Source organism: Mus musculus, chromosome 11 (genome assembly GCF_000001635.26).
Source record: "Mus musculus strain C57BL/6J chromosome 11, GRCm38.p6 C57BL/6J".
Lineage (NCBI taxonomy): Eukaryota > Metazoa > Chordata > Mammalia > Rodentia > Muridae > Mus > Mus musculus.
The window spans coordinates 98,575,274-98,591,364 of NC_000077.6; the positions used below are offsets into that span (position 1 = coordinate 98,575,274).

Genomic DNA, 16,091 nt, shown 5'->3' on the forward strand with positions numbered 1-16,091 from the left:
ATGATGGTGGTGATGATGATGATGATGCTACATCATCTCTCTGTCTTCCCTTCTTCTAAACTAATTTGTTCTGTTAAAATGAAGCTCCCTCTTCCAGACATGCCCGACATCACCCAACATCACCCATTTACGTGGCTTCCATCTCCCTAGCTCACTCCCATTTGCCAGATCCAAGAATAAGCTTGGTTGTTTACTTGGTAGCATTCAACGTATACTCCCCAGAGCCAGATGTAGTGGCACACATCTGTAATCCCAGTACTAGAGAGGAGCAGACAGGAGGATCAGGAGTTCAAGGCCAACCTCAGCTACATAGAAGTTCCAGGCCAGCCTGAGCGGTGTGAAGAAAAGGAGGCAGTGAGCAGGAGGGAATTTGAGGGAAGGAGGAAGAAGAGAGAAATCTATGCCTCTGGGTCCCTGCCTTGTTGGAGTTCTTGTCCCAACTCCCTTTGACTAACAGTGACGTGGAAGTGTTTACCAAACAAACCCTGTCCTCTCCAGGTTGCTTTGGTCCTGGTGTTTTATAACAGCAATAGGAACCCTAACTAAGACATCACCCCGGGTCATCCTGCTGATCACACTAAGTGGTATTATTACATCATACGGACCTGAGGAGCGATGGTTGGCCTAAGGATAGGTAAATCCCCACTCATAGCTAAGAAGTCCCTTCTGCAGAGGCAGGAAGATCTTCGGGGTCTTCGGGTCACCTCTCACACCTGTGGGCACTCTCTTCCCAGGGATGGACATATTTACTCTTGGACTCTGAACTGCCACTGCCCACGTCGGGGAGCCTGTACCCTTATGTAGAAATTATCCTTGCAGACTCCTTCCCACATCCTTAGAGATAGGCAGCCACAGGACTGTGCCTAGAAGACTCAAGCGGCAGCCATGCCAGAGAAGGTACAATGTGCCCTGCATCCTTTCCCAAGGCCTCGCCACCAATACAACTGTTTGCTTGGGATATAGGTAAAATCCCACTCAGAGCCACAGACCTTACAGCCTGGTCAGGAAAACCAGGACCTGGGAGGCTACAGAGCAAGAGCCACACTGCAGAACTAGGCTTGAGAATAAATACTTCAGTGTGGTCCCTTTGTACCAGCCTGTGCTGACATGAACAGATGGCCAGGAGCTCAGCTGTGCTCTGTAGGCATCAGGCCTTCAGGAACATCAAGTCAGGGTTGCCCTGAAAGGAGCCTGGGGTCCCCAGGCCAACAGTGCACCTGAGCTGCTTCTCCATAAGCAGACTTACCCTCTATGGCTCCCACCTCTGATTGCATCCTACTCCATACTCAGCCATGTGTTGTCTCTTGCTTGACAATGACCTCCTTGTCCATTCAGAAATGATGAACAGGTAACCCAGGGCTCACTCATCTTCTTGAAAAAAAAAGTGTTGCTTCAGTCCAGAAGGCAACAGAAAACCCAGCACTGAGGGGAGCTCAGGCAGAGGAAGGAGGAATGGTAAGAAAACAACTGTCTCTGTATCCCTCCCTCTTCCCATCCCTCCCAGCCCCCACACGCTGCTCCCAACCAAGGAGAGGAAAAGAAAAATCTTCAGTCCGTTAGGAGACTGAGATTGCCATCCCGTAGGCCAGACTGATGTCATGGCGGATGTTCAGCCACAACCCATGTGGCCCACAAGCCCTCTCAGGCCTCCCTCCTCCCTTCTTCCTCTTCCACCTGCAGGTTTACCATCCATCCATCCACCCATCCATCGATCCATCCAAGGCTGAATACAGAGCCTGTGTCAATCCACATCCACCCACTCATGTGTTCAGGGCCACACCTCCCGTGCCCACAGCTTCTTGCTCATGTAATCTCCCATTTTTAAAGATAAGCTGCTTCTTTCAATAGGACAGGATTGTGCTGGCAGGGTTGGTGATTGTGTTTTGGTTCTAAGGAGAAAGAAACTCGGAGAGATGGATATTACACTGTTATTGTCCCTGATCTCCCAAACATTCCTATGAGGTGGACATTTTTATTCTCAGTTTACACATGGAAGGACCAAGGCTCTAAGGTAAGTATGCGAGCCAGTCCTACAGGTGAAACAAAAGGCAGCAATGAAATCCAAACCTGTGTCACCAACCCCGTGCTGTCCCCACTGTTCATTTAACAGGTGTATATTGAAGACAGGGTTCATTCTCCTACGAAGGGAGGCAGAGAAGGAATAGAGCGCCCTCGTAGTTACAGATGTCAAGTGACAGACTGGACGTGCTAGGACATGCAGCACTCGCAGCGGCAGACAGACTGAGCTCCAGGCCAGCTTGATCTACATAGTGCGTTCCAGGACAGCCAGGGTTACATGGAGAAACCCTGTTTCAAAATAAAAATAGGGCTGGAGAGTTGGCTCAGTGGTTAAGAGCACTGACTGCTCTTGCAGAGGTCTTGAGTTCAATTCCCAGCAACTACATGGTGACTCACAACCATCACTAATGGGATCCGATGCCCTCTTCTGGTGTACCTGAAAAACAGTGTACTCATATAAATACAATAAATACATCTTTAAAAAGTAGATAAAAATAAAAATAAAAAAACAGAAAGAAAAGAACATGGAAGAGGCCATCCTTAGACAGCTCTGAAGGGAAACACATCCTTCCTTAGAGCACAAAAGCACGGGCACCAGCCAGCACCTCGCCAAGAGGCCTGAAGGAAGAGCCAGGGAGGCTGGGTCTTGGCTGGCATCCCCTTGGCCTTCAGTGGGTGGCACAAAGCTAACTCGTCCACGCCCCATCTCCCGGGACACTAACTTTGTTTTCATGGTTAATGCCCTCAGGAACTGAGCTCCAGATTCCACACTGATTTCCTCACTTTCTTTGGCTTTCTGTCACCAAAGGCACATTGCCTTCTGAATTAAGAGTTGTTGTTGTTGTTGTTGTTGTTGTTGTTATTGTTCTTTGGTTTTTCAAAACAGGGTTTCTCTGTATAGCCCTGGCTGTCTTGGAACTCACTCTGTAGACCAGGCTGACCTCAAACTCTGAGGCCTCTGCCTCCTGAGTGCTGGGATTAAAGGAGTAAGCCACTATTGCAGGCTGAATTGTTTTGAATGCAGCAGGCAAGTAGCTGCTTCTTCAGCCTCATAGAGGGAGTGGAAGGGATTTAAAAAAAAGAGTTCAGGGTCTCAGTGACACCTCTCCCTGTCCATCAAGTACCTCCTACTTGACAGTAAGTGCCTGTAAGGCTACCTAACTTAGGAACACCACGCGCCTATCACAGTTTACTCTACCTATTGTGGGATGGGGACAGGGATGCACAGTGGGAAGGGAACTCAGGAGCGGTTAGTGTGTGTTCCTGCCACCATAGATGCCAGGAGGGAGGAAGAGGAAAAAGGAAGAAGAAGGAACAAAGAAAGAGAAGAGGAAGAAGGGGGAGGGGAGGGAGAGGAGGACGGGGAAGAGGAGGAGAAAGAGGAGGAGGAGGGACCCCTCCTTCCTCCTCTTCCTCCTCTTCTTCCTCTCTCCTCCTCCTCCTCCTCCTCCTTCCATCCAGGATCCAAGTCCTGGACCAGAGAACTGTGACTCTCAAATACAGGCAGTTAGCCTGGCCAACTGTGAGGGAAATGTATTGGTTCAGAGGGGTTGTTTTGCTTTATTTTACAGTCATGTCTAGCTCAGGCTGACTTCAAACCTGCTATGCAAAGGGTTATAAAGGGCGGCCTGGACCTTCTGACCGCCCTGACTTCACCTCCCAAGCGCTGGGATTACAGGTAGATCACTACATTTGGCTTCGATTCATGATTTTTTTTGTTTAAGATTTGTTTTTATTTGATGTGTTTAAGCGAAGCGTTTTGCCTGCATATACACGTGTGCACCACATGTGTGCCTAGTGTCCATGGGAGTCAGGAGAGGGTGTCTGATCTCTGGGAACTGGTATTATAGATGGTTGTGAGCCACCATGTGGGTGCTGAGAACTGAACCTGGGTCCTTGGAAGCGCAGCCAGTGCTCTTAACCACTGAGCTATCTCTCCAGCCCTGGACTCATGTCTTTTTTTTTGGTTTCTTGGAGACAGGGTTTCTCTGTATAGCCCTGGCTGTCCTGGAAACTCACTTTGTAGACCAGGCTGGCCTCGAACTCAGAAATGCGCCTGCCTCTGCCTTCCAAGTGCTGGGATTAAAGGCGTGCGCCACCACGCCCGGCTCACGTGCTTTTTTTAAACCTTTGCCTTTGACAGCTTGGGGTCAAGCAAGAGCCCAAAGTTCCAGGACAACTAGGAACTGGATGGCTGATCTCCCCTGCTTATTGAAAGCAAGGCGATCATGACATAGTAAAGGTGACCACCGCAGCTCCCAAATCTACTCATAGAACCTATACCAAGACAAAACGGGGTGAGGGATTTTCCCACGTGGGAAGGGTAAGCCCATTTTCCGAAGTTCTTCAGAGCAAAGTTGCTGTCTGTTCCCAAAGGCTAGACTCTCAGCAGCGCTGACCACTGGACTCGAGGCACTCAGTCCTAACCTGGCTATGTCTTCCCTTGGCTCACAACCACGTGCTTCCCAACCAGCCCTTTCCCAAAGGCAGGATGCTAATAAGCCAGGCCCAGGGAGAAGCAAAAGCATCCTGGGTTTCTATGACAACTGCCACCTGTATGCGACCTCTTGTGGCCTTCTCTTAAGTCCCTTAGGCCTAGCCCAGGTATCAATCCACTCACTGCCCTTTTCTCTGTCCCCAGTCCAATCATGGTAGTCTCTGCTCTCAACCTTCTTCTGGTCTGGGAATTTCAGGTGCCCAGAGCCATAGGCCTGTCTCAAATGCATCATCCTCAACTTCCTAGTGTGGCAGGCAGTAATGAAGACCAAACACAACCGCAGCCAACAACTACAGCATCTGGCTGGTCCAGTAAGTATTCTGCCTCCAACAGGACACATTCCCATGTGCCCCTCCTCAGACACCCCCTCCCCCCATCTTCTTCATTGCCTTCTCCCCCCAGGGGTCTTCTGGCCTCACCTCTATCCTATCTCAGAGGTTACTGCTAGAGTTGAGCCCAGCCTACCTCCTGGCCTCCCCATTCCTCCATCCAAAGCACACTAGAGGAAGCAGTGATGGTAACTACTGTAACCCAGCTACCGAACTGCTGGCCAGATGCCAGGACTATCTATGCTCATTGCCCACATCAGCCTGACCAGGCCCGTGCTCCATCAACAGAAGACTGAGCTCAGACGGGCAATGAGATAAGACCGTGGAGCTTCAAGTGGCAGAGCAAGGATCTGAACAAAGGTCGCTGTCCAGATACCTTGGCACCTCGCTCACCCTGACTGGCTTAAAGGTCAAGGAGGTCTGCCCCACACCCAAGCCTGAGTTCCTGTGGGAGGAGGGGCAGTGTAGCCAGACTAGAATGAAGATCTCACTTTCCTTCGCTCCTGGCTCCAAGAACACCTTGACAACAGAGCCAGGGCCAGGCTGCTGGGAAGGGAGTCCTCCGCTTGCCTGGAACTTTGTACTGGCCAGGGAGCAGCAGATAGTACACAGGACAGCCCGAGAGGCCAGTGTCCTCGGGAGATAAAGGGAGTGTCCTCCCTCTCCTCGCTGTGCTAGCAAAAGCCACAATGAACCCTCCTCTCCTCCTAATCCTCAAAGCAGGAGGAAGCACAAAGGCCAACCCTCTCCAAAACAGGAACTGGCTGGAAATGACCAAGGTGAGAGAGAAAAGAGGATAGATTCACAGTGCCAGTAGGAAACCGGAGAACCAGAGGTAACCCCCACCCCACTCCACTTGTAAAGGTCTAGACTGGCCTTCCCGGCCACCACGCCCCATTCCAGATTCCCCCAGCCAGACCTATAAAGCCGGATGCTCAGAGCCAACCGAGGACAGCAGGACTCCACTCTGACTTACCAGGGTCCTCACCATCTTCCTCACATCGCCTTTGGCTCCTGGACCTGGAAAAAGGCAGCCGCCCCAGAGTCCCCACTACTGCCTAGGCAGGAGCTGCCGTTGCTCCCACTGCCGCCAGCTTTCCTCCCAGGGCCCACCCGCCAGGAAGCAGAGGCCAGACATGGTAAACAGAACATGTTGCTCTTTATTTGCATTTTTTCAGAATACTGTACAAAGGGAGTAAAAATCCTATTCACACTTTGCTTAGAAAGACCAGAAGGTGAAAGTTCCCTATGATACACTGGGTTCAGAATGAGGGGGAGGGGGACAAACAGGTGAGTGACCTCCCTCCAGCCCCTCCCTGGGAGAGGGCTTGGGTAGCCACGCGTTTCCAAAGGAACATGCCCCAGTCGACCCAGCGAGTGGAGAGACAGCTCCTCTCGGCCTAGCCTCAGGCTCCATGACCTGCCTCTCTTTGGGCTGAGGACAGTGCCTGCAGCTGCCCCTACTACTGCCTGGTTTGGGCAGAGATCCTGTAGCACTGTGGAGGCCACTGACCACATGTGGAGGTGGCCTCCTGACCATTCACATGCAAGCCACACAAGAGGCACTGCCCCAGCACAATCTACACAAGAATACGAATTGAACGCTTAAGGAAGAGCCTCTCAGAAAGCTTCCGCGCGCGCCCACACACACCACTAAGGGAAGTGTCGAAGTGAACCCGCTTCTGAGGACTCACAGGCCCTTCCAGCCTGTGCATATCCTCATTCCAACCCAGGAGTTCAAACCCACAGGGGCCTCCCTTCCTATCAGCATCGTTCTGTGGGTAAATTAACCCTCCACGCCAGCTCTCCTCCTAGCCCACATCTCAGAGGAGGCGGAGTCTGGCTTCTCCTTCCCAGACCTCTTTTTTTTTTACACTGATCCATATCGGCTGCAGTTATCTTGTCCATTCTAAGTAAGACCCAACTTACTATCCCCACCCAACCCTTGCTCAGAACTCCCCTCTCCCCAGGACCAAGGTGGCAGCATCCTGTCCCCACCTCTAGGTGTCCCATCAACCCATCTTCCTTTCCTAATCTCCCCTGCCCCACAGCCTACCCATCGTGGGTTGCCAGGAAGCCCACAAAGCCCGCCTGCTCCCTGCCTGGCGGCAGAGGCAGCACGGCGCAGGGTTCTAATACATACAGAACAGCGAGTCTCGCTTCACACACTGAAGGAATGAGGGCAACCAATGCAGAAGCTGTACCGTCCCTCTGCCCCCCTTTTTGGGGGCTAAAGTGCTATGGCTGCCTGAGGGTAAACAAGCCAACAGGGCCTTTTCCTGGCTTCCTGTCCCAATTTCTCAGGCCCACAGTCAGCCAGAGAGCCCAGCCTCTTTCCTGACCACCCCCATGGCATCTCTATTCAAAAGGCAAAAGGAAAAAGATCAAAAACTTCAGAATGGGTTAGAGCCCAAGGGCCCCACCCTAACCCCACTACAAGCTACTCCAAGTCGGCTACTGGGGAAGCGAGGGGGAAGCCAGGCCCAGGGCACACCCCCATCTCTGGCAGTGTCCAGAGGCTCCTGTCTTCAGCATCACAGCAAAGGCCTTCCACCCTTCCCCTGCCAACCCGGCTGGGGAAGGGGCTACAACCTCAGTACTTATTGATTCCAAAGATCCGGACTCCGTGGAGCTGGGGGAGCTTGGGAATGAGCACAGTCATCAAGGACACAGTGTTGAGTATGAAATGGACTTGGTCATACTTGGTGTAGAAGCTGGTGAGGAAGTACCTGGAGGGGAGGGAGGGAGGGAGGGAAGGAGGAAATATGGGTTCCCAGATAAGAAGTGGAGTGACAACTCTCTAGCTAGCAAGGCCCTCCTGACCTACCTTCCCCCCCAGCTTACTCCAGTGAGGAAAGACAGGGCCAGGGAGGCCAAAGGCCCCGTGTGAGACCCAAGAATATGTCTCTTCCCTCCCTCTGCTCATCCATACAGCAAGGGCCAAAGCTGGGAGGGTTTAGGGCCAGCTGAGCCCACCCGTTTACCTCTGCTTATTCTCCCATAGCCAGAGTACTCACAGCACTATAGGCGTGATGGTTAAGAACTTCCTAGAGGCTGTGAACTGGACCCCGTAGTCCATCTGCTCCCAGTGGGTCAGCAACCTTGCTTTGCCTTGGTCTGGAGTCTCGAAGGGCGTCCCTTTCACGGTGTGCAGAAAGATGTACATGCCCTGAAAAGAGGGGCCTTTGTCAGAACATACGAGATGGCTCCCAGCCTGGCTCCCCCACTTATCAGACAGCAGCAGCTCTGGGTGGACTGCCACCTGCTCTGCTGCAGTAACTCAGGAAGGCAGCCTTAACACAGGAGAGCGCACCAGAGCTTGGTGGGAGAACAAGGGGGGAAATAAGGAAGGAACGGACACAGCAAGGCAGCCTTTCCAGCCCAACTGGGGTCTCTACATGTTAGCTAAAAGGAGCAAACCAAGGAGGAAGGACTAGACCCCAGCCTGCTCAAAAGTGGGGTACAAAGCAGCAGGTTTTAGGGAGCACAGAGGATTATGAGATCCTAATATGGGAAAAGAATGTCTCTGCACAGATTCCTGGGACCTGGGGGCAGCCTCAGCATGGGCTCAGCTCCCAGTTTGCTGTCCTTCAAACACACCAGCCACCCAACTAGGGAGACATGGACGATGTGCAAATTTGATTCTAAAGCCCACAAGGGGGAGCCAGGTAAGAGTTGGGCCTGGGCTCTGGTGACAGATGTTGTCAGGACCTGCTGTCTGTCCCATTAGAAGCTCCTCCTATCTCTCAGCTCTGGCCTAGAACAGCCCGCACGGGGGGTGGGGGGGGGGTGGGGGGGTGGCTGGTGGTAAGCAGGATCTTACCAGGTTGTGGATAAGGTTGGTGAGGGTCCAGACGACAGGGACGCTCACAAAGGGAATGCTCAGCAGCACGACATGCAGGAGTCCGATGGCCAGCACGTAGGAGAGCCAGATGCCGCGACTGTTCATCACCCGTGTGTTGGGGTTCACCTCACTGTGTGCTGTGCCCACATTCATCCTGCCACCCCTCTTGACTGCCGCTCTGCAAAAGAGCAACACAGGTGAGACAAGTCACACCACTTTCCCTGCCCCTCACACCCCAAGCCCCAGAGAGGCAGGCTTTTCACTCCCTGAGAACTCCACACCACTGTCCACTGTTGGGAGTCTCAAGCCCAGAAGCTGGAGAAAGTCCATGTGAACGTGACACTAGTCATTTCCTGTCACTGGGCTGGACTAACACCAGGCTGTCATACACACCATCTGCTGACATAGCCAGGGAGGACAAGTCACCAAGAGGTGACCAGCAATCAATTGCCCAGGCTATAACAATCAGTGCCTTTACCCCAATCATATCCCCTACAGATCTCCTGAGGGCCTCTTCCTCCTGCAGGAGGGAAAAAAGCCTGCCCTGGAACTCTCACTCAAAATAACCTCTGCTGGCTCTCACTGAAGACCTGACAGAAGACACCCACCACCCTAAGCTCTCCCCCCAAAACGTTAAGAAGCAGAGAAGATCTGTGGGTGCAGCAAGCAACAACGGATGAAGAACTTTGGGGCTACTGTTCCTACCACCCCTATTTCTCCAACCCTGGATTTTCTCAAGCCCAGGCCCAGGATGACTGACAAGGAAGGGAGAAGAGGGCAGAGGCAACAGCAGGCCAGGGACAGCCTTCCCTCAGTCCTACAAACACTGCCACATCAAATGACCCATCCATTAGGACATTTTGTCCACTTGGCAGCTGCTGAGGCTGACTCTCTTGGGGTGCCACCACTAGATGCCAAACCACCCAAGCCCTTCAGCCCACCAGGGAGAGAGGAGGACATGACCAGAGCACACAGCTGACATCAACACGGGTAGGATGTGCACGGGTAGGATGTGGTACCTGTACCAACCTTCCCCTCCCAAGGACACAAAACTACCTGTGGCCTCCCTCCTACCGCCTCTCTTCTCGGCCTCACCTGACCTCGCTCCCTTCCCAGCATCTGTCTGTGGGTGTGAGGTGACAACACCCCTTTCTTGCCCAGCCCCAGTGGTAGAAGCTCTACACAAGGAACTGAAAAAGGCTACCCTTCATGCCCAGAATACAACAGTAGTAGCCCACAGTGGCCAGAGGGGAGCATGGCTGTCCCCAGATTCCTGAGGGCCCACTTGCTGACCAGCAGAAAGTGGAAATGGGAGGCATCCATGTACTGGCTTACCCTCTCCCACTTTAGTGTCGAGCCTGGGAAAGACACATTACTGAGGCTAACAGCAAGGTGCACAGAAAGAAGGAACAATGGAGAGAGTCTGGAAGTGCCAGCCCAGCTCCCTCACCCTGCTGTAGTCACCTCACCCCCAGACTCAGATGCTATCTCACCCAGCTAGGATTCTGGCCAAGCCTCCTCCACAGGAGCTAGCATTCACTCAGATAAGTTCATTACTTAAGGATAATGGAAGCAAGTTTCCTCTTCTCAAATACCTCGGGAGATAGGACCCACAACAGTTTCCCAACAAACATACCCCTGAGTTGGCCTAGGGTGCATGCAGGTGGACATACGCCAGGGACCAAACTCCTGGCTCATTAAGACAGATAACTGGTCCCAACAGAAACCCAAGGAACTAGAACACCAGTTGTTTACCTTCCTCAGGCCTTAGGGCCCTTAACAGAGCCCACCCCTGGGACATCTACTATGTAACAGCCTCCATGGGAGGGCAGGGACTGAGAGCTAAAGTCTCTGAAAGATCATTAAGGTGAGGAAAAGTTTCCCAAGTCTCGGCAGAAACTGCTGTCCTTCTCCATTACACAGCCCTACAGTGGCACAGCTATAGACACAACTCCCTCACACTGCGGTTCAGTAGTGCCAAACCTCTGGCTGGATCCCAGGACTGCAAGACCCTCCACTCCTTTCTGGCTCTAACAGGGCATCTAAGAGAGCCTAGGTGACCCCACGGGAACTGTCTTCCTAAAGCCTAAGTGCTAGTTGTCTTTTAAAGCAGGTTAGGAACTTCAGGAGACTGCTGCACCCTCTTTCACCATCCTCCCAAAAGTACTCCTGAGACTTTCCTGTGGCTTTGTGTATTTCCATTAGGACACAACTGACCTTTCTCCCAGAAGTGAAGAAATAGGAGACTGGCAGGGGCAGAAAGGTCTGGGGTGACCAGACTGAAAACTGCTACCACAACTGGCAGGTAGCTGGTGTGATTTCATAATCTGCCTCAAATCAGAGCCTGAAGCAACTCCGTCCTGTTAACCACTTTTTTTTTTTTTAAACTTTTGGCTATGGTATAGCTCTTTGCCTCTTTTCCATGCAGGCCCAAGCCAGTCTGTCAGACACTCATGCCAAGACCAGATTACCACCCCCATCTCCTCCCTCCCGCCTTCCCCCCCTCCCCGCGGCGTTAACCATCCGGTAAGCACTTCCCAAATCCCTCCCCAGTTTAAGACTTGCCCTTTATACAGCAAACCTGTTCCCAAGGGATCCCAAGAGGGAGTTCATGCAACACACAATGTCGCTTCCACTCGGCCCACCCTCAATCTGCAGAACCACGGTTGTCCTCGCCAGCCCGACTCCTGGACTCAGGAAAGTGGGTGTGGAAAAAAAAGCAAGCCTCCACGAGTCAGGAGCGAGGGAACGGTGTCCTCGATATCTTGGGAGTATGTGTATGAGAACTCCTTCCACGGGGCCTCCCGCTTCTGCTCTGCAGCCTGGTACCTCGCACTAGCAGTCTGGCCGGGTTCGGGGCCCAACCCCCATCTCCACGCATTCACTCAACCCTGGAGGCAGCCAAACCTTTATCCCTTAAGTCCAGCCGTTCCCCGCCTCCCACCCCCAGCTGCAGCGCTCCTCCCGGATTATCACCCCCGGCCCCCTGCTCCCACTTTCCTCTTTTGGCACTCCTTCGCCTGATGCACGCACTCTCCACCCCCAGCCACCCAGCTCAGGTCTCCTCCTGCGCGGACGCCTCCCCAGCAGCAGCCTTCTCTCCCGGCTCTCCAACCCGTGGAGCCTTCGGGCTTCACCACTCCGATGCCACCCGTCTGGACTCACCGCGCGGGGTTGGAGGTCGAGGGCCCGGGAGAGAGCCCGAGAACCCGGGCCGCGGCCGCTCCAGCAGCTGTAACAAACCAGCGGCGGTGGCTACCCCGCTGGCAGCTCTGGCCGAATCAGCTCCCCGAGCCGGGGCGGTGACGTCACTACCACGCGCCTATCACGTTGTGCCTCTTGGGAAGTGTAGTTTCTAGGCTGCCTCCTCACCGGCCCGCCCGGCGCCTCCTGGGAGTTGTAGGCTTTTCCCTGGTCTAGCTTTTGATCCCACCGCGAGCTTTGGCACCCCGCAGAACGTCCCACCCTGACGCAATAGTGAGATCAGATGCTGTCTCTTTGGTGCGTTAACAATTGTAGCTTTTGCATCTGCGCCCTTCACGTGTTGCACAAGCGGTTTGTCCATGTCCCATCTTGTAGTCGAAGACTTAAGAGTTTTAAGTAACCTGCATTAAGGCCCTGCTAAGATAGCCTGACCCTAAATGCAGAGGTTGTTTTGGTTTGGTTTTTTCCTAACCGTCGCTGCCTGGGCCCCGGATTATCTCCAGAAGCCGAGAAACACTACCCTTTGCCCCGAAGGAGCCCCATTCACTCCCGGGATTACATTTTTCAGGACTTTAGTTGGGTACATGTGTTCAGGGTAGAGACAGGAGCCTGTGGGCATCTTTGGCCCACCTAGTCTTTATGCTTAATCCTTGCTGGTGTAGGTCTGGCCACTCCTGGATCTCCTCCCTACATCAGGTATAAAATAGGATTTATGTCATAGGACGAGACCTTACTAACGTGAGGAGCTTTGAGCTTCTGTCTGAGGTTAATACGTGTAGCTTTAGGTAGGGAGCCTCATTTCTGCAACTTTCATGTCTGGAAGCTCTGAAAAGAAGGGCACAGACTTTATTGCTAGGTACATATAGTGTATGTACATCTTTATTGGCAGAGTAAGCCTGGACAAATGACTTGTCTTAATCTCAGTTTTACAGCTGTCAAAACTTACTCCCAAGGTTGCTTTGATATTTCAAAAGAATGTCATACAAAGCACTTCTTATCTTGTAGGAACGCAACTAGAGTGTTCTTTGGCTCTCCTAGGTCACTCCCACTTTCCACGTCAACAATAGAGGGCCTCCTTTTAGTTGTTTCTACTTCCCCCGCCCACCTTCTCAGTCTCGTGCCCATAAACCCTGGCAAGGCTGGAATGACAGGAATAGATGACGTAACAGATGCCAGCCTGGCTGGCTGTATATGCGCGACGGACTGAACATGCGAGGACTGGAAGGAGAAGGCCTGCCCGGACAACCTGGGGAGCTTTTTCCTTAGACCCGCCCATCATCAGGGAGCTGCCAGAGGGGGTGGGGGCGGGGAGGAATAGCTGTCTCCGGCCGGAGGCGGAGCCCTGGAAGCCAGGAGTGAGTGTATATCTATCTGACTTACCCTGAGAAGTAAAAATGGGCAGCTTCTCAAGTATTCCAGAGGCAGGGGCCCTTCAGATCCGAACATCTAACTAACCGTCCTTCAGCCTCTGTGAGACTGAAGAAGCCTCACAGAGACACCCCCACACTTCCACACTCCCACACCGCACCTCCACCCCCTATTCCCTCCTGCTCAGCCTTAGAGCCAAAACAATGGGGGGGGGGGTGTTTTTGTTTTTGAGTTTTGTTTTGTTTTTTTTCCAAAATGAACTTGCCGGATTCCTTTGATTTTTTTTTTTTTTTCCTGGAATTCTTCCATTGTCCATCAAGTTGGTTGAGCTCTGGATCTTTGCCAGTTTTCTCCCATCTCTGTGAAGTTCAGGGACCAGACAGGGTCTACATCTCAACAAGGCACTCTGACTAATGCAGACTCCATTGGCAAGGTCACTGGCTATGTCATGGCCTATTAATAGCTCCTGTTATCAAGTTGTTTTTTTTTTTTTTCTTCCACAATGGGAATGAACAAAGTTCTGGTTCTTTCTGCCTTGTGGTAAGTTATGGATCACATTCCACTCGAGTTAACTCGAGTCCCTGTCACCATCTCCTCTAATTCATTGCCTCAAGACAACCAAGTCTTCCTCTAGCTGTGACGCCTGAGCACTGTTCAGGAAGAGTGAAAGCACAAGGCACCGGGGAACACGCAATCCCTGGGACAAAAGATTGACACCGTGTGCCAAGGAACTAAATTGTCCATGCCCTGAAGGCATGACTGTATCCACATCTAAGAAAGCAAACCCATTTACAGCACACGGCTCCGTGTGAGAGGTTGTGTATCCCAGCAATGTCTCTAGCAGTGAAATCCTGAGAGCCATGTAAGTGCCCAAGAAAAAAGGGAATGCTCTATCCACACTGGGCAGAAAAATACGAAACCACTTATGGCTGTAGAAACTGTGGCATCATGGGAAAACAGCTGCCGGATGATATGAAAAGATAAGGATAGAGACTTCGAGTTTCTCAGGGATGTCGTCAGCAAAACCTAGGTCAAGGGGCACAGGTGCGTTCTAGGAAGCAGAGGTCGGGCACTCAAAAATTGGAAGTCAACCTGGGTAGCACAGTGAGTCAGTCCTAGGACAGCCTGGGCTACATAGCAAGACTATTTGAAACTCAAGAGCCAGGCATAGGGTCCATGCCTATGGTCCCAACACTCAGGTTTCAGGTTTCGGATCCTGGGAAAGGGACTGAGGTGCCTATTTTACCAAAGCAGAGCTGGCCTTCAGGTTCTCCCAGCATCCCTCTATCCCTACCTGGCATACACTGAGCTTTCTAGCCCAGAGCTTGGCTGCCCTTCCCCCAGAGAGTCCTCCCTATATAATCCAGACATTTTGCTCACTAGATCTCTCCCCCTGCCCTGCCTCTCTCCCTCCCTTCCCCCCCTCTCCCCCTCTTCCTCTTTTCTCTTCTCCTCTTCTCTTCACTCTGGGCATGAGCTCACCCTTTTCTTTTCTCTCCCTGTCCCCAACCTCCCCGCCTCCCCCCACTAGCCACCCCCCCCCCGCCCCGCCCCAGGTGACTTCCCAGGCCTGGGTCCTTGAGGCCAATAAACTTACCCGTCCAAGTGCAGCTTCCCAATAAACCTGCCTTTAATATAATCTAATCTGGCTTAAATGCCTCATTTCACCGGCGGCAGCGGAGAAATAAGTTATCACTCATGAGTAGAAACATAAGCAGGTGGATCTCTGTGAGTTTAAGTCCAGCCTGGTCTACATGGTGAGTTCCATGACAGCCAGGGCTAAGTAGAGAGACCCTATCTAGAGAAACCCTGTTTCTAAATAAATAAATTAATTAAATTAAATATACAAAGAAAGAAAGAAAGCAGAGATAGATATATTATATTCTAAACTATTTGTGAATGGATGATACAATACCTGGATTTACTACAAAATAATTTGGACTGGGGACATGGGAAAATAAACAGCTATAAACTGATAATTATTAAACCGTGTGCAGTGATAATTATTAAACTGTGTGCAGTGATAATTATTAAGCCTGGGAGATTGAGACACAAGACCCCTCGTATTACTTTCTCTACTTTGTTGGCATTTAAAATTGCTCATAATAAAAAGGATTTTGCAAACCTGAGTCTGAATCCGTGCACACACAAAGCAACACTGGAGTGGCGCTAATAAACCCTGGCATCGGGCTTAGCTCGCTGCTCCCTTGGCCACCAGCTGTCTCTGCTCCCTTGGCTGTGTGACCTTAAGTCACTGACCCGCTCTGTACTTCAGTGACCTCATTTCTAAATGGAGATGGTAATGATCACAATAACCTCATTTGCAAAGATCGATGGGGTCGATAAGTGTAAAGTACTTGGAGCAGCCCTGGCACATGGTTAAGTACCCAGTGTGGGTTGTCTGCTATTGGTCCATTCCAGGTTGGAATACTGACGTCTTTACTAGGCAACGGGAAGTCAGCGAAAGAAAAGAGAGACCTTATATTCGGGTGATGGACTACTCGGGATGATCTTTTTCATTCTCCAGTTTCAACCTCTATGTAATGTGATAGAACTTTTAAATATTTTATCAAATGTGTCTTTTTTAAATATCACAAGCTCCGCCTGTCCAGTGCAGGCTGCTCGGTTGGCGGAGCAGCCTGCACACGTTCTCCAGCCTTGGAGTGATCCCATCTGGTGCTGGGAGGCCCTGCTTATGACAAACACATCTACACCCTGGTGGATGGTAGCCAAGATGGCCACCTGCATGCAGAACGGTAGACAGGGAACACATTCTTTGAAAGGAAGCCACAGTAGATGCTGGAAAAAGGGCTACTGGGAAATGGAGACC

General features: G+C 51.8%; 1 protein-coding gene and 1 long non-coding RNA gene across 13 annotated transcripts; one reads left to right on the plus strand and one right to left on the minus strand.

Annotated features, from left to right (window-relative positions):
• The first annotated feature begins 607 nt into the window (after positions 1 to 607).
• Gm31460 lies at positions 608 to 5,953 on the plus strand. Of its 12 annotated transcripts, none has more exons than XR_880200.3 (7): positions 608 to 634; positions 735 to 897; positions 1,336 to 2,011; positions 2,111 to 2,270; positions 3,591 to 3,697; positions 4,163 to 4,261; positions 4,396 to 5,953. It is a non-coding gene; the product is annotated as a predicted gene, 31460 (long non-coding RNA). The 12 variants fall into 12 exon arrangements; XR_389015.4 differs by lacking the exon at positions 608 to 634 and having other exon boundaries at positions 658 to 897; positions 4,396 to 5,624; positions 5,749 to 5,953; XR_389016.4 differs by lacking the exon at positions 608 to 634 and having other exon boundaries at positions 658 to 897; positions 4,396 to 5,624; positions 5,825 to 5,953.
• Positions 5,954 to 6,020: 67 nt separating this feature from the next.
• Positions 6,021 to 11,972, minus strand: Ormdl3 (ORM1-like 3 (S. cerevisiae)). The gene is made up of 4 exons (NM_025661.4): positions 11,855 to 11,972; positions 8,669 to 8,867; positions 7,863 to 8,014; positions 6,021 to 7,574 (listed from the first exon to the last, which is right to left on the minus strand). Exons 2-4 carry the CDS (start codon positions 8,840 to 8,842, stop codon positions 7,439 to 7,441), a joined length of 462 nt encoding a protein of 153 aa, NP_079937.1. The 5' UTR covers positions 8,843 to 8,867; positions 11,855 to 11,972; the 3' UTR covers positions 6,021 to 7,438.
• Positions 11,973 to 16,091: the final 4,119 nt, after the last annotated feature.